The 22,718-nt window shown below is 37.8% G+C and overlaps 2 protein-coding genes across 2 annotated transcripts; both read left to right on the forward strand.

Annotated features, from left to right (window-relative positions):
• The first annotated feature begins 5,988 nt into the window (after positions 1–5,988).
• Positions 5,989–9,249, forward strand: LOC140772855 (putative disease resistance protein RGA3). The gene has a single exon (XM_073115075.1). The coding sequence runs from the start codon at positions 5,989–5,991 to the stop codon at positions 9,247–9,249; it is 3,261 nt and encodes a 1,086-aa protein (XP_072971176.1).
• A 6,969-nt stretch (positions 9,250–16,218) lies between these two features.
• Positions 16,219–22,028, forward strand: LOC140774851 (uncharacterized). The gene is made up of 5 exons (XM_073117999.1): positions 16,219–16,872; positions 17,981–18,084; positions 18,857–19,033; positions 19,392–21,247; positions 21,678–22,028. The coding sequence occupies exons 1-5, from the start codon at positions 16,706–16,708 to the stop codon at positions 21,837–21,839; spliced, it is 2,466 nt and encodes an 821-aa protein (XP_072974100.1). The 5' UTR covers positions 16,219–16,705; the 3' UTR covers positions 21,840–22,028.
• The last annotated feature ends 690 nt before the right edge of the window (positions 22,029–22,718 follow it).

Genomic DNA, 22,718 nt, shown 5'->3' on the forward strand with positions numbered 1-22,718 from the left:
AAAAGCTGCCAAGAAGTCATTTCTGGTCTCTTTCGAGAAGGAAAGGGACAGATGGAAAGTTTGGTTCGGATCCCTTTGGTCTTTCAATAGGGACCTATTCAATCTGGTGCGGTTCCACTCGAACAAGCCAGCAGAAGGGTGGTGCTTCATCTCATGTGACTTCTAGGTGCAATTCCATTGGCTGCCATTGGAATATCTATCCACCTCAACAACCCAGAAGCTAGCTTCCTGTGTTGGAAAGGAGGCGACCAGTGAGGGCTTGGATGCTTCAAGGTGGTCCAAGTTCATTAGGGCAAGCATAACTATAGACATCACTAAGCCCTTAGTCAGCTCCCTCAATGTTACTCTAGTGAACGAAGACTACGTGGAGGTCTCGGTCCAGTATGAAAGACTTCCTAGGTACCGCTTCTTCTCCGCTCGTATCGGGCATGAGCTTTCAGAATGCATGTACAAAGGTGCCCTAGAAGAAAAAATGAAGCTGGAATTCCCTCCGCATTGGCATGCTCACTTATCCGAGCTTTTGAAGCCGAAGTTCTCTTGCTTATTCAGCTCCCTGAACTCGCCGGAATCCTCCGCCAAGGGAGGGAAGAGCTTGCCGGCAAGCCACCCCCGCTTCCTCAACACAGTTGTGGATAGTCAAATCACCAAGATGGGCTCGCTTGACAACGTGTCGCCCACCCCGGTTGGGAGGGCTACTGAAGAAGGTCTCGTTTTTATCGCTCAAGGAAAATCTGTCCAGATGAATCAGGCCACTGCTGCAGATGAAGTGTTACCTCAGCCCTACACTGAAAGCACCCTAATAGATGTTGCATCAGGTGTCTCAAGGGCAGAAGCAATTCCTTCCGGCCACTCATCGATAAGGGACAAACCATCCCTTGTCAACATCAGCATTAAAGAGGCGCCACGCTTGCCAATGGAAAACCACTCTACTAGTAAAGGTGAGCTAGCTATAGCCTCAATATGTGAAGCTACCAAAAACCATGCCATGTACGTGCATGCATGCGAAAGCCATGCAAAACCTCCATTGGATAACCAAGGTTTGGTTAACATCCACATTGGCTCTCTCGAGGTGACAGGTGTGAGCAAAGACATTCTAAACAGCAGGGCAGTAACGACTAGTGACGCAAAAACTACTCAAACCCCCATAGTTGTCACTCTCTCCATCTGCGCCCCCAGGAAATGCAAGGCGGCGACCTCTCCTACATCCCAACCCAACCGCCACCTTACCCCTCCCTCCCTTTCTTCTAAAGCCACTAAAGTTCAAGATGAGCTCATGACCAGTTCGTTGGCAAACCAAAATGCGGCGAGGCCGGGCCTGCCATAGGCCACTTAATGAATATTTTGTCTTGGAACTGCCGTGGGTGGGAGGCCCAACAACAGTTCGAAATCTTTGTAGCATCCTCCACAGCACAAGATCTAAGATCGCCTTCTTGTCGGAAACCAAGTGTGATCCGACACAGGCGAGCAACATAATTTCTCTTGTCCCCCTTCGTAATTCTCATGTGGTGGTGTCCGAAGGTCACTATAGAAGCTTTGGCTCCTCTGGGGTGACGACATCAAAGTTGACATTCTAGAAGCTAACAACATTCCATTTTCGCTCGTATACATGGTAGCTTGGCAAGCCTGGATTGGAATCTAGTTAGGGTCTATGGCAACCCCTATCGAGATCACTCTACCCTCTTGAATAAGATCAACCACTATATTGCCAACTCCACCATTCCCCTTTGCTGCATGGGGGACTTCAACAACATTGCTATAGATGATTAGAAGGAGGATGGTCTCCCTTGTAGCTCTTACAAGACAAGTAATTTCTCTGATTGGATCTGTCATGCTAGTCTTATGGACTTGGGGTTCAAAGGGCCTGCCTATACGTGATCTAACAAAAGGGCGGCGTGCCATAGGATTAGAGAGAGACTTGATAGGGTCCTAGCCACCCTAGAGTGGTGCTCTCTCTTCCTCTCGGCGAGAATATTCCACCTCCCGGCCATCTCAAGCGACCACAATTCTATCCTATTAAGCACCTCCCCCTCATCCAAGTGAGTCAAGCGAAGGTTTAGAGTGGAAACCTGGTGGCTAACCTCCGACTCATTCCAGGATTACTACAAGAAGGCTTGGTCTGATTCATATATCTCAAACCGCCCTCTTTCCCAACTTATTTTCCATGGTAAGGAAACTCAAGGATTGGGCAAGAATGAACAACCACATCCTAAGAAGCAAATCCAGGTGCTAGAAAAAGAAATACTGAATATCCAAACAAATGTTGCATGTGAAGCTGACTAGACCAAGGAGCTTGTTCTTAGGAGTCTGCACAATAACGTCCTCCTACAAGGGGAGATCTACTTGCATCATTAGTCGAGGGTAAGATGGCTAGCTTGGGGAGATTGCAACAACAACTTCTTCCATTCCATGGCTACAACCCGCAAACGGTGACAACTTGAGGATTGGCACAGATGAATGGAGTAACTGCCCTAAGAAGATTAGAGAGGCCTTGCAGGATCACTTGAGGCAACAACCACTCACCCTCCCTCCTTGTTCAACCGTCACCTATCCACCCATATCGAGTGACCTAGGATTGATCAAGAAGTAGTGCCGGGGTTGTTTACCCCTGCCACCGATGAAGAAGTTGAAGCCACTTTAAAAAAATCTTGCTCTAGATAGAGTGCCAGGCCTGGACGACCTGAGCGCTAGATTTTTCCAATCTAATTGGAAAGAGCTGAAATTGGCCATCTGTGAGACAGTGCGGAGGTTCTTCATCACCAAGAAAATGGATAAAAGCATCAACAGAACAACCATTGTCTTGATTCCGAAGAAAGAGGCCCCTACAACAGTGAGTGACTATAGACTTATTAGTCTATATAATACGATCTATAAGCTCATCTCTAAGCTACTAGTAGAGAGAATGAAACCCCTTTGCAACCCCTAATCACCGACGCTTAGAATGCTTTTATCAAGGACAGACAAATTGTAGACAACTTGGTCCTTGCTCAAGAAATGATGCACTATCTCAAGAGCTCCAAAGAAAAGTCTGGAGCCTTTATCATCAAGGCAAACCTCTCCATGGCCTTTGATCACTTGCATATGCGACTCCCTCAAGATCTTTCGCTTTCCGGTGGAGTTTATTGACCTGATCAATGGCTATCTATCTTCGGCTACTATGGCGGTGGAAATCAACGGCCAAATTGATAGTTACTTTGCTCCTTCTAGAGGAATCAAACATGGCTGTCCTTTTTCACCATTTCTATTCATAATCGGCTCAAATGTTCTCTCAGTGCTATTGGAAGATGATATTGTTAGTAATTTCATGTTTTTGACATGAATTTTTATTAACTTTGAGCTAACTTTTAAGTGGGGCCCAAAAGGGGTACCTATTTTGTGGGTAAAGGTTACTATGCAACTTAACTCACACACACACGCGTCGCCCGGCTCGGTTCAGTTCGGTTCGCACGCACGGGTCAAGTCCAAAATATACTAAGTATTTTTATATATGTACATGAGCATTTATACAAGTCTAGAAAGTATTTGGATTGAAGAATTGCAGGATCAAAAGAGAAAAGTTTTCGCGTTCGAACGACGCACTCTCAGGAGTTCACATATATAGAGAGATTGCATTCAAGCTGTTCGAACGCGAACACAGGCGTTCACATATACAGAGAATGTGTTTCAGCCATTCGAACATCAGCACAAGCGTTCGAACGCAATCAAGGGTCATTCGAACACACCCTGCTACGTTCATAGTGGGTTCACACATATAGAGGAATGCTTTTGTGCGTTCGAACGCATCCTATGAAAATCAAGCTGTCGCGGTTGAACGCACCCAAGATCAAGTCAGGTCGTTGGAACGCACTTGGGCCACGTTCGAACGTACCTGCGTATTTTGCAATTTTTAGACTTCCTGATTACGGATATGACTTGGATTTGACTCTATCTTGAATACATATAAAAGCATTATGAAGCCCTAACTCTAGTATGCTTGGTGAAGGCAATTGAAGGAGAATTCTTGAGCTACATCGTTTCTTCAACCAACAAGATCCGACTCTTCTACAAGGCTTAAACTTTCGTCTTAAGGGCTATTTAGACGAAAAATCAATCTCGAGAGCTACTGAAGTTGGATATCAATCACGAGAAGCGGTGAATCATGGGTTCTAACTTGCAAGACTGAGAGGAACAAAGTTATTGGGATCGACAGGTTGTTTTGTGAGTCAGTCATGTAACTGTCATTATTCTAATGATTGGTTTTGATCTGAGTTTGGATCCGTGATTTTTTTTCCGTTTGGGTTTTCCCACGTTAAAATCTTGGCGTCTATCTTTTCTTTTATTTTTTAATATTTCTTTCGTTTTTTACTTAAGCAAATGAGTGATATCATTGCCTAGGGTTTAGATACATACGTGTATCTAGGTGTTTTTTCACAATAGACTAAGGACATTAATTGTAAGCCCATCACATAGGTTAATGTCACACATCAATACTACCATCCGAGCCCTCGGCTCCACATCATCTTACTACCATGCGAAAATTCTAAGTCATCGCTTATGAATATACTCACCCTGTATCATCAGGTACCGCTAGGTCCACATCATCCTACCATTTTATCTCTCTATCTTAAATACCCTAAATGGTATTACCAGAGGCTTAACACCCTTTCATCTAAATCATCATCTCGAGAGAGTACTGAGACGTGGGCGTTAAACCGATGGGGCTACAAACCACTGCATGAGTAACTTACATTTTGACAATACAGCTCTAAGGATATAGTAGATCTTAGTCAAGAATAATCTCTCATCTTTCACAATGAACCTTCTAGGGTTTATATGAAAGTGAGCTTCAAAAACCTTCTTTCACCATTGTTTTAATCTCTAGATCTCTTAATCAATCTTCTCCTAGAGATAACCTAAGTTTAGGTCAAAGACCCTTAAATTACCTCTTCATACCCCCCCTCCCCCCCGCCCCCCCCCCTCATAGTAATGTAGATCGTGATCCGTACATGCGTTCAAACACCTTTAAATTCATTCAAACATCTGATACAGAAAACATTTCTTTGTCATTTTCAATCTTAATATGTTGGAACTCTTTACAAATGCCTTACCCACATAAATATCGGTATCATATGCGTTCTAACAACTTCTATATGGTTAGAACCATAACTTGAAATTTAGTCTACCACTTTAAAGCTTCATCAAATTTGTGTTAATGCTTGTATATAAACCTATACATGATTACTTATAAAATTCTATTTTAGAACACATTATCAATTACACAATAAAATATAAAAACCCTTACATTGTATATGAAGGTTAACATCAAGTTGCCTTATGATATATACTTTTTTAAAGCTAGTTGAGCAGCCCAACTTGGTTGAACAATTCATTACCAATTGCTGGCCGCTGTAGGTTGATGCAGTTGTAGAGCAGTACAAGAAGGAAGCAGAAGATGTTATTGTAAAAGAGGCCGGGAGTTCCAACAACTTAATTTTTCTTCTTTTTACTTAGAGCCGGTTATTTATTTGAAAACTTCTATAAAGCTTGACAGTTTTAGTATAACAAAAAATATTGTAAACATTCGAAATAAATAATAAAGTTATAGTTTTGAAATAATAGATGGAAAGGAAAATTTCTCATTGTCCTTTAGGTAATAGTATTTTTGCCATCGTCACTTTATATATTTTGAATAAGAGACTATTAGATATTGGTTATCCCTGATTTACCTCCAAAATTAATAGGATAGCAGCTAGCAACTCTCTTCTCGTTGGCTTAGCCAGTCTTGAAAATTTCTTCTATTAATCATACATACAGGACAATGCCAGCTTATCTTAATTTATCAAGACCAAGTGGTCTGCAAGTGGTTTTCCACGGAGAACTTTCACGACTGGAATTATGTGGACGGCTTACCAACTTGATAGTCATTTCTGTCGAAGATTAGCCAAACAGTCTTAGGAGGAATAGAGAAAGAGAGCAGTTCTGGTTGAAGAGAGAAAGAAGAGAAGAGTGATCATGGCCGAACTTGCTCTAGCCTCTGCCATTTTGAAGCCTGTGATCGAGAAATTGAGCTCTGAAATCTGGAAGCAGCTCGAATTACTGTGGGGTCTTGATGGAGATCTTAACAAGCTGAAGGGGACACTTGAAAACATCAACAACGTGCTCCACGTTGCTGAGAAGAAGTCCATAACCGATCCAAGCGTGGGAAAATGGCTGCAGGAACTGAAGAATCTCGCTTACGACGCGGATGATGCGCTGGATGACTTCCAAGTTGAGTCACTGCGGCGCAGTGGCCATCATCATCCCATCGCAGGGAAGGTACGCGACTTCTTCTCGGCGGACAACCAACTTGCATTTCGTTATAAAGTCGGCAAACAGATTAAGAAAATTAATGAGAGGATAAAGGAGATAGATGAAAACAAGAATAGATTTCAATTTCCAGTGATAAGTGAGGTTTCTGTGAACACTGGATCACTCTCCTACTCGGGGAGGGAGACTTTCTTGGCCAATGATAATCAGGTCGATGAGTTATATGGAAGAGGTGAGGACAAGGAGAAGATTATAAGCTTTTTGGTCGAGACCGACAATGATAAGATGTTATCCATCCTTCCAATAGTTGGATTAGGAGGAGTCGGAAAAACATCACTTGTTCAAATGGTCTTAAAGGATGAGAGGATTAAGGAGGCCTTTCGACCTCCAAGTAGCCCACCTCCAATCTGGGTTTGTATCTCCGAAGAATTTTCCGTAAAGGAAATTGCAGGAAAAATCATCGAATGTGTCGCAGGAGAAAAATGTCATCTTTCTGCCATCGAGCCCATGCGAAGTAGACTCTCCAATCTAATTGGCGGAAGGAAAATTTTGCTTGTGTTGGATGATGTTTGGAATGAAGATGTTTTCAAGTGGGAAGACCTTAAATCCTTGATCAGTTATGCTGGATTGGGAAGTAAAGTAATAGTAACTACACGCAGTGACGAAGTTGCAAGGATAATGCGTACCACTAATTCACATCGGTTGGATGTTTTAGAGTTTGAATATTGTTGGAAGTTGTTCAGCCACAGGGCATTCCAAATTGGGACAGAAATGGAGAATCCAAGGTTGGCAGACATAGGAAAAGAGATTGTCAAAAAGTGTGGAGGGGTACCATTGGCAGCAAAGGCTCTGGGAAGTTTGATGAGCTCAAGACGACGAGAAGATGAGTGGGTTGGTGTTAGAGACAATGAAATTTGGGAATTATCTCGGAATGATCAGCATAATCAAGTTAAAATTCTGCCGGCTCTTGGATTGAGTTATGAGCACCTCCCGTCTTATTTGAAGCAATGTTTCATATATTGCTCATTGTTCCCAAAGGATTACGTGTTTGATGTTGAGGAACTAATTCAGTTATGGATCGGCGAAGGCTTTATTTCTTCATCAAGTAGAGGAGAGCATCCAGAGGCCACTGGCAGGAGGTATTTTAATTCTCTGCTCCAACGATCCTTCTTTCAGGAGGAAGATAAAGACGAGCTTGGCGATGTAAGATGGTGCAAAATGCATGATTTAATCCATGACCTTGCTTGCTATATTGTGGGGCCTGAATTCTCCGTCAGAGGGAGAACAGTGGAGGAGAAAGACAAATGTCGCTATCTCTCAGTAGATCTCAGTGTTCCTCCTGAAACAATGATTGAAATGGATGCCATTGCTAAAGCAAAGAAGTTACGTTCGTTCATCTCAGTGCGATGGACAGAAGAATGCAACATAAACTTGAATATACTTTCAGGGTTTTTGCACTTGCGCGTGCTACGTCTAAGGTATCTTGTAGAGATGAAAGCGTTACCTAGCTCAATTGCTAGACTAAAACATTTGAGGCACCTTGACTTGTCAAATAATAATATACAAACACTGCCTGAATCTATAACTAGACTTCGTAGTTTGCAGATATTGAAACTCGCTGACTGCTTCAATCTCCAAAAGCTGCCTCAAGGCATCAAGAAGATGATCAACCTCAAAACTTTAGATATCTCAAATTGTTTTAATCTGGATCGGGTGCCACCTGGGATGGGTAGACTAACGAAACTTGAGACGCTTTCATTATTCGTCGCTGGCAGTGAGCCTGGATGCAGCATTCTTGAGTTACGGCAACTAAATGTGCTGAGAGGTAAACTGGAAATCCGATGTCTCCATGAAGTGAAAGATGCAGAGGAAGCCAATTTAGCAAATTTGAGTGCGAAGACGAGGCTACAGTCATTAACACTGAACTGGGGCTTGGACGATCAGAGAGGGAAGACAGAAGATGTGAAGAACGATGTGCTCGAAAGCCTGCAACCTCCTCCTTTTCTGAAGGTATTGAAGATCTATCACTTTGATGGTAACAGGTTGCCGAGTTGGATGACAGGAGGAATCCAGAGTCTAGTGGAAGTAGCACTGGAGGGTCTAAGAAGATGCGAATGTCTTCCGCCACTTGGCAACCTGCCGCATCTTAAGTCTCTTTCTGTAAGTGGAATGTCTGCCGTGACGGAAATTGGACGTGGTTTTTATGGGGATAGAGGCTCATTTCCTTCTCTGGAGAATCTTACCTTGGACGAGATGCCTCTACTGGAGAATTGGTGCACGGTGGATGCAGAAAAACCCTCAGAGATAGCGACGTTCCCTCGCCTTAGTACAATAAATATCTGGGAATGCCCCTTGTTGAAGGTTCAACCGTGTCTTCCGCCAACGGTAACGACATTGCGAATTTCTAATAGCAATGTTCAGGTATTGTCGGCTACGAGCCTGCGAGATTCGTCAAAGCTGAAAAGCTTATACATACGTGGATGCCAGCTGGCATCATCGGAATCCAACGGTTGGGATGGACTATCTTTCCTTACCGCCCTCGAAGAGTTGGGAATCGATGGCATTCCAGATCTAGCCAGTCTTCCGGCGAGCATCATCGAACCTCGCTTCCCCTCCCCCCGAACAATGCAACTTGGATACCTTCCGAGCTTCACATCACTGGGAATGGATCTGGAAAGTCAGGAAGAGACGCCTCCCTTCTGCTTCGCTACACTCCAACATTTGGAGATAAATAGTTGCAACAGATTGACGGCACTGCCCAAATGGTTGGGATGCCTCACCTCCCTCCAGAATTTGTACCTTCAACATTGCAAGAATCTCGCGGCGTTGCCTGAAGGTCTGCAACACGCTACTTCACTCAAGGAATTGAACATCTGTAATTGTCCTCTTCTAGTGAGTCGATGCGAGAGGGAGCAAGGCGAGGACTGGCACAAGATTGCTCATGTTCCTAATCTCAGGATCTTCTAATATCCTCGTACTTCATTCTTTTGTTAATAGAAGTGATCTCTCCACTTTCGCTTTTATATTATCAACTCCTCTTGATGGATTACCTCGCGCTATTGTAGCTTATCTTATGGCAGTAGCAATAGACATGTCAAATGTTTTCGTAAAGGAGGATTATACAAATCTGCCTTTATAAATAAAGGAAGAGTTGATGGCAAATATGTTGAGTGAGTTGGTCTTCTTTCTGTATAGAAAGTATGAATGAACGTGGTTATTCGCAAAAGGGCCTGCTTATGTTAATACATTCTTTTTGTATCATTTCGTTTTGTCTGTGTTGTAATTTTCTAAAGCATAACATGTTGGAAATGTTGAATAGATATTGTTCATATTAAATAAAATTTGACGATAGCTTTGTATCTTTATCCTATGAAACCTACGTTATTATATAGTGTGATCAATTTTATCATAGGTTCAAAATCAGCTCTCCATTTGAAATTATACAACTCTGTGACTAATTAACCATTTGGTCCTCCAAGAACAGTCTCGAGAAATTTGGATAGATTTGAAATAGTTGACTACTTTATATGTTTATTCATGTTAAAATGATTGTAACATAATTTTGTAGCCGGTGCATCTCGTGAATATTTGACGAAAGGAGGTTATTTTATCTTTCTTCGTATTGGTTCATAGGTAACATTGATCCAATTTTCATTGATATTATTCAATAATTTGATCAGGAATATAGAAAGGGCCCTTCACAACCAAAAAAGATAGTTAATGTAAGATTTAGTTTTTAGACTTATGACATGTTCCGGCCTTAATCGGGTCACCTCACGGGAACGTTAGGTTCGGTAGATCAAATCCGTTTATCTAAATTTAGTTTTTTTTACTATTTTTGTAAGACTTCTAGTCTTGGGCTCAAGCTCAAACACCGTTCAAGGCCAGCTCATGGGCTTAATGGGCTTACATGAGTTGGTCTATAATCTATATAGAAACAATGGTGTAGGATAGGATTAAAACCCAAGTTGGTTGGATTACTAAAACTACTTTAATCAACTATGCTACATAATATTTATATATTTATTTTGATATATATATATATATATAATATAATCTCACATATTATATATCAAGCTTATCCAAACCGAGTTCGAGCAAATTGATTTTAGCTCGCCTCAACTCGATTAACCTTTTAAGCTCAAAATTTTAGCCTGCGAGCTTTTTTGACAACCCTATTACCCAAAACTAATAACAAGTCTCCTCGATGCATTTCAAATGCCTTTCTAGGCTATACAAATGCACAGATCTGATGTGAGTTCAATTACAGTTATTTTGAATTATTTGTTAAGTTATCCATGAGAAGAAAGACCTGTCTGAAGCAAAGGTCATCACTCTTCCTCCTTCCTTCAACTGTTGTATCTTCCTAATCCTTTAAAACTAGCCACTATTCCATCATCTTCTCCCTAAATAATTTTTTCTAATAATTACGCAAGAAGGTGTGAAATAAAAGTTTTTCAAAAATATTAGAGGTTTATAGAAATTTTAATAAAATAAAATATTTGTGGAGAATGACAACCCCAATAATTGACGCACTGTCTGAAATTTCTTCTATAATCCTCCAATTTTGTCACTACTAGTACTTCTCGTACCAGGTATCATCACGGTCTGTCAGCTTCTTATGTGTTAGGTAGTGGACTAGTGAGCATCTCCATAGCAATGGTCGTTTTTTCCCTTCTTATCGACAAAAGTAGGGTTCTTTTTGCAAAAAACAAAAGAAAATTCACATTCCTTGCTCCTGGATGAGTTGAGTTCCAAAAGTAAGGTTCTTTTTGAAAAAAAAAACTACAAAAAAAATTAGATTATTTGCTCCTAGATGAGTTGGGTTCCAAAAGATTTGTTTTTGTTCTTACTTCTTGTTTATTTTATAGATTATAAAACTAGACGTTAATCATTTATATATATATATATATATATATATATATATATATATATATTCTAAAAATTAAGGCTAGTCATACTTCTCGTATTACTCTTCTTTCTATATTTATAGATACGAGCATATAAGGAATACGAGAATAAATTAAGCTAAATTTGAAGTTTTCCTCCCTGATAAGATTCCCTCTAATATGCGTACTACCATCACTCGTGCCTTTAGCATGAGGGAAGCTTAGTTTCCCTTTAAGTACTTCGGGTTTAAAAATCACTCCTAAGAAGTTACTTATTAGGGATCACGAGAAACTTTTATCTAAGATTAATGTTAAGTTAGCGGATTGGAAAAAAGTCATGTTTGACTTAGACTAGATGCATTATCTTTATTAATTCGGTTCTTAACTTCATGCCCATATATCCGATGTCCTCTACTCCTCTTGCTACTACCGATCGTATATCTAAATTGACCCGCAAGTTCCTTTGGGATACGAAAAACTCCAATAACAGCTTCAACTTGTTGGCTGGGATCATATCCCTAAGCCTAAAAGTGAGGGTAATCTAGGTTGTGTCTACTTTATGGCTAACAACATTCAACGTGTTATTAATAAAATTCTGACTACTCGCTATGGTACTCCTCACGCTTGGTTTCTAGAAAATTAAAGCATTGTTCTTCTACCTAGAGTATATAAACAGTCGCTTTATTAAGCTTATTAGAATTGACCTTTCCACTAATGTTCGGAAAGGTCCACCCCTTAACTAGTAGCCAACATATGTTAACATGCAATTAAGACACTTTATTACTTCTCTTTCTTAGCTCATTATGAATGGCCAGTACGACTATAATATTGTTACGACTATGTTTAGTCCCGAGCTCATCGATTCGATCTTTAGTATCAATCTCCCCATTTGAAACTTTTGATGACATTTGGATCTAAAAGCTCCATTTTACATGCTAGTCTTAAGGAGAGATGATCTAATGGTTTTTAGATGTATATGGGTAATGGGTTTATCGGATCTTGAAAAGGCTTGGGTTCAGGGCTATTGTGTTGTTCTATTGTGACAAATATGGAAATTAAAAAATAAAATCAATTTTTTTAATAAGGGGGAAGAGTTTCACAACATTTGCACTAAAACTTTAACACTTTCATAACAAATACCATGCTCAAATATATGTTGGAAAAATGAAGCTTAGTCCCACCCCAACATTTGTTCTACTGGATCCCCCATCTCTTGGGTGGATCAAAGTCAACTCAGATGGCTCTTTTGTGAACAGGTCGATAGCTAATGGGTTAGCTTCATAATTCGACAAACTGATGGTTACGCTATCTTTGCAGAGTGCATATGCGAACCTCGCAAGTCAATTCTCATAATAGAAGCAATTGCCATGAGAGAAGCTCTTATTTGCACAATCCAAAAGGATAACTCTAATGTTTGGCTCTAGTCAAACTCAACAGTTCTAATCGGTATTTTGAAAGATGGCAATAGCTTTCGTCGTTTATTGCCTTTATCATCAATGACATCAAAAATCTAACTAATAATTTTGATAATTGTAAAGTTACTTATACATCTCACAAGCTAATTATGGTGCTGATTGGCTTGTAAAAAAGGAAAGAAGCCTTGAGTTTGGGTATACTTGGGATGAAGATTTTCATTATGAAATTGTTCAATTTTTGTCTTCGACTCTGGTGAATACTTTTGTACCCAATTAACCATGATTTTTTTTTGAAAAGAAAACTACCTCAAGATAGTTTAGGCAATTTTTAGTCTTTTATTTTCAAAAGTAACAAAATTTTATTTATTCCATTAGGGGCGAAGATAGGTCAAATTAACCCCGACTCAACCTGCTATCAGACCCGATCCAAATCAAACTCGGATAAAAAAAATTTACTCAACCTAGATACAGATTCAAATACAAATAGAAATTTTTTTTAAAAAAAATTGGATACGAATTTAGATATGGATAGATTATTTAAAAAAACTCGGATACGAATACGGATATGAATATTACCTAGAGATTTTTTGAATTATTTGTAGTTATTAGTTTGCTATTTAAATAGTGAATACTGATATTATTATTAATGATGTATTATATATTATTTGTAGAGATTAATTTTGCTAATTCTATAGGTATTTAACATGTAAGATTTTTTGTAACTCTTAGTATGTTGTATTAATTGTGTCAAGAAAATCGTCATTTATTCAAAATTCGATCTATATCTTTTTACAATCTAATTGTCTATCCAAAATTTATTTGATCCGTGTCCGAAATTTATCTGTATCTAGTTAGTTAGGTTACGATTTTAAATATTTTGTTATCCATTCAGTATCTCAAATATGAGTTGAGCACTATCTGACCTTTATTAAATCAGTTTTCGCCTCTAACTACATTAGTAATTAGTAGGTTAAATTTTGGGATAATTACACTAATAAATTATTTTTCATTTTCAGATGCACCCTCTTATCTTTTCTTGATACACATACACCTCATAAACTAACCAAACCTCTCACTCCCTAACCGTGTTAGCAGAACACATCGAATAACTATTTTATCCACAACTTTCATCTTTTCTTTTCTCTAAAATAATAGCAAAATGAATCTTAGAAGGCATAAAAATTGATTGCATATATTCACATGTCAATTTCTTATCAGAAAAATCTAAGTGATAGCCAACAAAAAAAAAAAATTCAAAGGTATTCCTATGTTATAAAAGAATAAATAAGAGGATCAATGTAAAAATAGTCAACAAGTTGTCTAGGTGTAATTATCCTTTAAATTTAACTTACCTTATTTTAGAGGCAATACAAATAAAAAAAATAATTGGTGGAATGATAAATGCATTTCAATATTTTTTTTTTCCCTTTGAGATCACAATGTCAGATTCAATAAGAAATATTATCTCTAATCAATACAAAACCACATCATTGGTCAAGCTTTATCTATCCCAACCATAGGATAGATTCATGACACTAGGTATAATAGAGATAGGTTAAAAAGAAAAAAAAACCTTTGGGCATTGAGGAGGACCCCACATTTGTGTGGTGTTTGGTTATATGGTTTGGATATGCTTTGGAATTATTCATTATTCATGCATTTCTTATCCAAGAACATGAATGCTATTTAATTTTGGTTGTTGGCATATTAGCTGGAGACCTCCTTTGAGAAATTTATTAGAAACATCCTATAATTTATTTTTTAATATTCCAAAAATATTTTGACTATGTAAATGAAGTCCTACTAATCACCCTAATTATAATCCAAATTGAAGCTTTTATAGAGCAAAAAAAAAAAAAAATCTATATAGGTACTTTCCTAAATGATAATGTTTAGGGTTTATAAAAGGAACCACTGACGGTTTCGATGAGTAAAATATTCTATATGGCTAGGGCAAAAATATAAAACTTGTTAGGTGTTGTAAATAATTTTTTAAAGTCCCGACTAAACTCAAAATACAAAAACATAAAACTTGTTGATGCTTGTATAAATCTTTCAATTTGAAAATTTATTTGATTCATTCAATCTTAAAGTTATTTGATTCACACTTACTAATCTGGGAAGAGGAAATAAAATATCTATAGTCTTTGTTAAGAATATCGAAAGAAATAAAAGTGCAATATATAAAAGAACTATTAATTAGGGTTTTATTTTAAAATTATATTTATGTAACATAAAATATAATTTGGTCCGTTTAACTTATCCTTCAACACTTTAAACTTAAGCTCTTAACTACACCAAAGTAAATTACCAAATATTCCATCATTCGTAATAATATTTCTCCAAAATAAAATATGTTACTAAATGATCAAACTATTTGTATCATTATCGTATCAGATTATATTTTTATTTAAGTTTGAAGTAAAGTAAAGTAAAAAATAAAAATAAAAATTTGAAAATCGAGCTAAATCTTAGAGAGGTAAATCCAGCATAAAAGTGAAAAATATAACTAGAAAAGCCTGCTATCATATGAATAATCCATTATTCTTAAATTTTATCCCTATTCCTGTAAAGGGCCAGATTTATCCATCGATCTATGCTCATGTCAAATCTTTCACAAATCAAACTGGGATAAGTCGTTTCCTTATTCCAATTTGGCGACTCTAATCCACGCTGACTTGTCCATTGGTCAAAGTCTAAATGGTATCCTAAGAATCTAAGAGGAATAATCATCACAAAAATACCAAGTAGACAGTGATCGATTTCAATTAATGAAACCAATAGGGAACTTAATTATGTTCTCCTCTTTACTTGCTTATATTTGAACTAATTATGTTCTTAATTTTGAGGTAATTCCCTATATAATAATATAAACCCTTTATATAAATCCAAGTCGCATATTTATTTATAAAATATATATGTAAAAGTATTCGTGAAATATATAAGGAAGTACGTAGAATTATTGTTTGCTTCATTATTCATATGTGAAATAAACCTGAATTGCAAATAACACCCTATATTTTGGCTATATTATGAGCTCTTTTTTTATTTATACATTAAGCCCTCACTTTGTTGAAAAAAATATTAACTGGATAGGACGGAATAATGAGTGGAATATTTCATCCATTTTAATAATATTTTTATATTTTCTATATTATTCTTATGTACTTCCTCTGATATCACTTCTGCGAGTTAATAGCAATAGTTAAAATTAATTAATTTTTGTAAAATTTAATCTTATGATGCGATTTTAATATAATTGAGATGGGCTTAGTTTTTTTTTATACTTAACTTAACTTGATGGTTGGATTAGATTATATCCTGTCTATCAAATAAATAAAAGAGGAGTGTCTTATTTATAATATAATTAAACTATTTGGTGTTATTTAGAATTAGAATTGTCATTTTATTTTTCTTTTTTATTATATTATATTTATATTTTTTTTAAAGAAAAAAACTTATGGCTACGGGCTTCCCCTAAAATAAGAGAAAGAAAAATAAAAATAAAAATAAAAATAAAAATAAAAATACAGCTCATCTAGTCAGAATTGGCTTTGGAGTGAAGAAATTGAACTCTCAGGATAAATGTTTAAAATTTCCCAATTTCTCTCCCCCATTAATTAACTCTCTCTCTCTCTCTCTCTCTCGTCTCAACCCTCTTCTCTTTCTTCTCTCCGACAAAAGACCAAATGGGAAATTTTTAGACAAGACCAGGAGAACCCTCTCAATGCCAAAAAGCAAATCCTCTCTAACGCCACCAACCTTCTCCTCCCCACCACCTCAATAGAAAAAAGAAGAAGAAGAAGCTCCAATTTCTCACCTCTTCTAAAAGAGAGAAACCTTCAATTCCTTTCCCAGACTACACCTCAAAGTTTTGGTCTCCTTCCAAAGTTCTCAACTTTCTCCATTTCTCCGCTTCAAAATCCAGTATTTTCTCCATTTCTTGTTCTTTTCTATTCCCAATAAGTCCGACTTCTCCTCCTCAAACTGCCCATGTTGTGGTCTCAAAGGCGCCTCCTTTTTGTGGGCTATTTATAGCTTCGCTTCTCTCATCCCTTTCTCCTGCTCGAAGAATTGGGAAACGAGCATCTGGGTCTTGTGGGAAATCTACGAGGAACCATGTCGGCAGCTCCGATCGAGCCACCATTGCCCGAGGCATCGTCGCCACGGAAGAGATTCTCGAACCTGCGAGGAGTCCGTTGGCGAATTGGTCTTGGAATTCTGCCTTCTTCTCCATCCGCTTCGATCGGTGATCTACGGCGTGTCGGCGCGGATTCCCGGAGAAGGTGAGATTGGATTTTTAGCTCTTGTGTACGATTTTTAATATGTTATGTATCTTGATATCTTGGTTCCTATGCTTTATTGTGCCATACTTCCTTAATTTTCTCCTCTCGATGAAGATTCTTGTGTTTTCTCATTCGGATAATGATTGTTTTCGTGTTTCTCAAGTTTAGTTTTCCGAATATGTGATATATATATTTTTTAATTTGATCATGCTTTGGATGCTGATTTACTATCTTTAATTTTTTTTCTTCCTTCTTTTTTCATGTTATGGATGTTTTGTTTGTTTACTTACATACCTTGATAAGGTGATTTTAGTTTTATCCTTCCTTTATTTATGTATTAAGTTTTATATGGGTTCTCTTGTATCTTGTAATTCCTTTGTTAGTGTTGGAAATGTGCTTTGTTTTCTTCCTCTTATGTTTGACTGCATGTTGCTTGTTCCTGTGCATAATATCAGTTCCTTTTCTAGATCTGATTATTGGCTTCGCATCCATAATCTCAACATCCTCATCGTCAAGTGCATGTCTGACAATTGAGCTGTTGGATACAGATCTAATATTCTTTTTCTAGTAGTGAACTGCTACTGTCAGTTAAATTTTCTAGTCTTGAATGTTGTGCGCACTTGATAATTTTCAGTTGAACAAGCTGCTATAAGAGATTCATTTTTTCTCTTTTTGTAATTTATTGTTTGTCTGTGATAGATTTGATGCTTCCAATAAAATGTATTAGTTACAATATAGGAAAACCCTACTTCTTGATGGATCTTCTCCCATCTTCTTGCTGAAAGAGTGCGATACTGGTCCTGTAATTATTTTTTGATCCTCTTAAACAGTATACAATTTTCCCAAGCACAGCGAAGCCATTTGATAAACAGTGCCCTTTTTATAGGCCTTGAACTGTTTTTTTTCTTAAATTATATGTACTAAAGTTTTATTGTATGTCCAATATGAAGAATATTTGCAATTCCCTAGAGTGGATAGTTTAATGTGGTTGTGAAGAAATTCTTAGACCATTTTTGTTTAGTTGGTTATAGATGCCATTTACATAGCATCTTCTTCCTTTTCCCTTGTGTACAAAATAACTAATTGCATCTGAATTCTGCCTTCACAGGTATGCAAGTCTGAGGAGGCGTCTTCTAATAGATCCTCATCTTCCTAAGGATGAGAAAAGATTCCCCGGTCCTACCATGGACAATCCTCTCTCACAAAATCCTGGTACTTGTTCATTTACTTCACATTGAGAAAGTTGTATATGCGTGTCACTGATACCCTTTCAGGGCATGACTACTGTCACTAGCCAATTCCCTGTTAATACATGTTAGAGTATAAAAGAGTTAAACCACAAGTGAAAGATCATATTCTTGTTTAGCTGTAGACTTTCTGGAATTCCTTTTATTAACATTCTCTTTGGCTGGATACAAACTAGATGTCTCCTTTGAAGCCTTCAGAAAGTTATATATTGAAATTCCTGTATAATTTAGCATCATGCCTCATGATGTCTGCATTGCAGATTATCATCCAGATTCTTCTGCTAATAGGTTTTGGTCAAATTTTCATGCTAAAAATATGACTATATGCATGCTTATATATTCTCAACTTTGAAATCTAAATCTAATTGGACAGTCTTACCAGAATGGGCTCAATATTTATGATTGTTTACTCCATTTTGGCATCAACTTAGTGCTTTTCCATTTGCCTTAAAGTCTTTCACTTATCGGAAGCTTGTCTTAGTGGAGTGCACCTATGGTTGATGGTGAAGAGCAATTTAATTATATGAAAGTTAGCAAGCTCTTAGATATAAATATGATACACACTTCCTCTTAGATATAAATATGATACACACTTCCTCCTTTGAGAAATATAACATTTCAAAAGTGATGAAATTCAAGAGCATTTTCTTTTTCTGCTCATAATCACTTATTGATATACCCTGATCTGATCCTCTCAAGATTAAGAATGATGATCCTTTCTGCTCACATTCCTACAGACAGCACTTGGAGCCGCTTTTTCCGAAATGCTGAGTTGGAAAAGATGGTTGACCAGGATTTATGCCGATTATATCCTGAAGATCGAAGCTATTTCCAAACACCTGCATGTCAAGCCATGTTAAGAAGGATACTGTTGGTGTGGTGTCTTCGGCACCCTGAATATGGATATCAACAAGGCAAGTTACTTTGGTATGAATGATATCTCGTAATATCTGGCTCAAAGAATCCTTCTTTGTTGGTTGTTAAACTTAAGGCATTTATTTTATAAGTATTCAATTCACAGCTATGTTGAGAAAACTGATCACCTTACTAACATATTACACTGGAGGCACATGTATATCATTTTGGTCTTTATATGATACCTATCAGTTTCATGTATCTGATTGGATGCAAGACAAGCTCTCATCATGGTATCATTACCAGCAAAATTGTGGTGCATGTTTTGAACATCGTGAAAGATGCTATTTGAATGTTTGGAGTCCTATAATTTTCTTTATGATTTACGAAAGTGACAAAATTGGTACATTATAACAGGAATGCATGAGTTATTGGCTCCTCTGGTATATGTTCTTCATGTTGATCTGGATCATCTGTCTCAAGTGCGAAAACAACATGAAGACTGTTTTAATGATGAATTTGATGGAATATCTTTCCCAGAAGGTGACCTGATTTCAAATTATAGATTCAAGAAGGCCGGCAAATGGAACTCAATGTCTGATAAAGGGAATGATCATCAATCTGCTCCCCAAATTTGCAGCCTTGATGAGCTTGATCCTGATACAAAGGATATATTTTTGCTGAGTGATGCTTATGGGGCAGAGGGTGAGCTAGGTGTTATATTATCAGAGAGATTTATGGAGCATGATGCTTATTGCATGTTTGATGGATTGATGAGTGGGGTTCATGGTGTGGTTGCTATGGCGGAGTTTTTCTCGCCCTCTGCCAATATTGGATCTAGCACAGGCTTACCTCCGGTCATTGAAGCCTCATCTGCATTATATCATTTGCTTTGTATTGTGGACTCGTCTCTTCATAATCACCTTGTCGAGCTTGGTGTGGAGCCTCAATACTTTTCTCTTCGATGGTTGCGTGTTCTATTTGGGCGAGAATTTTGCCTTGATGATCTTTTAATAGTCTGGGATGAGTTATTTGATTCTTCCAATAGTATGTGCCGAAGCAATGATATAGACTATAGCTTTAAGGTCTTATGCTCTGCTCGAGGGGCTTTTATTGCAGCAATCGCAGTTTCAATGCTTCTTCATCTAAGATCATCACTACTAGCCACTGAGAATGCAACCGTCTGTCTGCAGAGGTTATTGAGTTTCCCCAAGAATTTTGACATGACAAAGCTAATTGACAAGGCAAAAGCACTACAGGTTCTTGCTCTGGATGCAAACGTGTCCTCATCTTCTTTCCAAAGTAGTTCCAACAGGAATAATTGTGCAATTACCAGAGGTTATAGTCTCCCAACTGGCTCAGCTTCTCCTAAAACTCCAGTCCATCTAGTGCCAGATAGTTACTGGGAAGAGAAATGGAGAGTGTTGCATAGGGCTGAAAGTGACAAGGACTCCGGTTCTAGTCAAACAAAGAAACAATCTCTGGGTGCAAGATTTGGTCTGTCCAGGACAGAGTCGACTCCTCCGACAACAAAGACTGCAAGCAGGGTAAAGGATTCTGGGTCTTCTATAAGGCGAAGGCTTTTGGATGATTTGACTCCAGATACAAATAAGTCAGTGGCAGATGATGGTAATTCCCGATATGATGAAGTTCATGTTATCTCAAATGAAAATGCGTCTCTCCCTGTGGAAGTTATCGAAGAAAAACTTTTTCCAGAGCCAGCTGACCAAAATACACTGAGAAGGGCCTCAGATTGCATGGCTGAAGAGACATGTATTAGTGGAGAGAACTCTTCACTGTTTTCCACGGCTACCAGTCCTCAAAGTGTTGGCAACGATAATGACAATGACTCTGAGAAGAGTAGTGTTACTTCAAACTCATTTATTGGTGATAATGATGAGGAAGTAATTCATACCGAGGAATCTTGCAGCCACAGTTGTGATAATTACGTAGTTCCAGACATAAAAACCACATCTAGTGTTAAAACTGACCCAGATGGATCCTTGGAAAAGACAGCAGCTTCGAAGGAGAGGAAGTCACTCTCTGGTAAATTTCAGTGGTTATGGAAGCTTGGTAAAGGCTCTGCTGAAGGGAACATGGAGAAGGAGTCCCAGCCACCAGCCACCAGAAATACCATTAAAGATGTTTCCTGCACTTTAGCTTCTGATGGTTGTTGCGATTCCTGTGGAGTTAGCCGAAGGATAGATGCAAGTGATAAAAAGGTCATGGGCACTTTGAAGAATCTTGGGCAGTCCATGCTTGAGAACATTCAGGTAAAATATGTTATTCTTAGTATGTTACCTTTTTCAGTGAGTTTTACATCTAACTTTTCAAATTTTTGGTGCTTACGGATAAACAACTAGAATTTTACCGTATCAGAACATAAAACTCAGTTTGTCTAACTACCTAAGTCCTCCTTAAATTGTTTCTCCATTTGATCTCTTAAAACTCTGCAACACTTGCCAAAAATTCCCAGGCTTTCCAAGGCTATAGCTAGTTTCTAGTAGACTGTCTCATCTTTTGCAGGGGATCATAAAAGAGCTATAATGGCTCACAGTCGGCCCGTTCTATACACACATCTTTTGTGGTGCTAAAATGGACCTGTTATTACTTTCCTTATTATCAGAATTTCCTTGTTTACCCTATTAGTTCAAAGCACAGCTGAGTTAACGATAACAAGGATTTTTTCTTTTTCTGCTTTAGGTCATCGAGTCGGTCTTTCAGCAAGACCGCGGTCAGCCCAGTTCATTAGAGAACATCTCAAGCAACATTCTTGCAGGGAAAGGCCAAGTTACTGCAATGGCAGCTCTCAAGGAGCTTCGAAAGATTAGCAACCTGTTGTGTGAGATGCGAGTGGAGCTATAATAAATCCTACTCTTTTCAGATGTAAGTACACCATTCTTTCTCGGCCAGTAACAATAAGAGTTCAATGTCTCTGGGCCCTTTCTCCCTCAGTGTGTCTACCACATTGGTGGTTGTAATGTACATACAAGCTCCATTCATCTGTGAGAATAATAATCTTCTACGGGAAAAAAAACCTCTCAAACTATGAATGATAGAAATCACTTTTGATCAAGTTGCCAAGTAGTATAGAAGGGTAAAATATATCTTACTCTAGAATTTAAACTACATAAGGTTTTGACTTGGGAAATAGAGTTCAAATCATTAGTAGTCCTCTCTGATATGTGCTTGCTCGATGTAAATGGAAAAATGCCGTTCGTCAGTATTCACGTTACATGCCACGTGGAAAACACTATCTTCTGAGCCACTTTATATGAATAATAATGAGATAAGCCAATACGTAGCAGTCAATAATGGCGACGATCCAGAGGTATCCAACCAACTTACTTCATTGATACTTTTTAACTTGTTTTTATAAATAACACCCCGTATTTTGACTATATTATAAATAAAGCTTTTTTCTTTATTATAAAAAGAGCCTTCTATTTGCTAAAAATTAAATGTCGAATTACATTCTAAATGTACAACAAAATTAAGCCTATGAAATACCCTGATTTCTAATAAAATAGAATTGAATCAATCTTCTAAAACATTAAAATCGCATCTAAGCACTAAATCCCATGAGATCAATGAATCTAAAACTTTTGTTGTTTAATCTCAATTGTCCTATCAGAGAAGTAAAGATAATATAAAGATATCATTTTATTATCACATTCCTTCGGGTGTGTTAAGTTAAATTTAACTCAAAGATTTGGCATGGTATTTTTTTTAACAAAATGAGGG

Source organism: Typha angustifolia, chromosome 13 (genome assembly GCF_048772165.1).
Source record: "Typha angustifolia cultivar Huaian chromosome 13, ASM4877216v1, whole genome shotgun sequence".
Lineage (NCBI taxonomy): Eukaryota > Viridiplantae > Streptophyta > Magnoliopsida > Poales > Typhaceae > Typha > Typha angustifolia.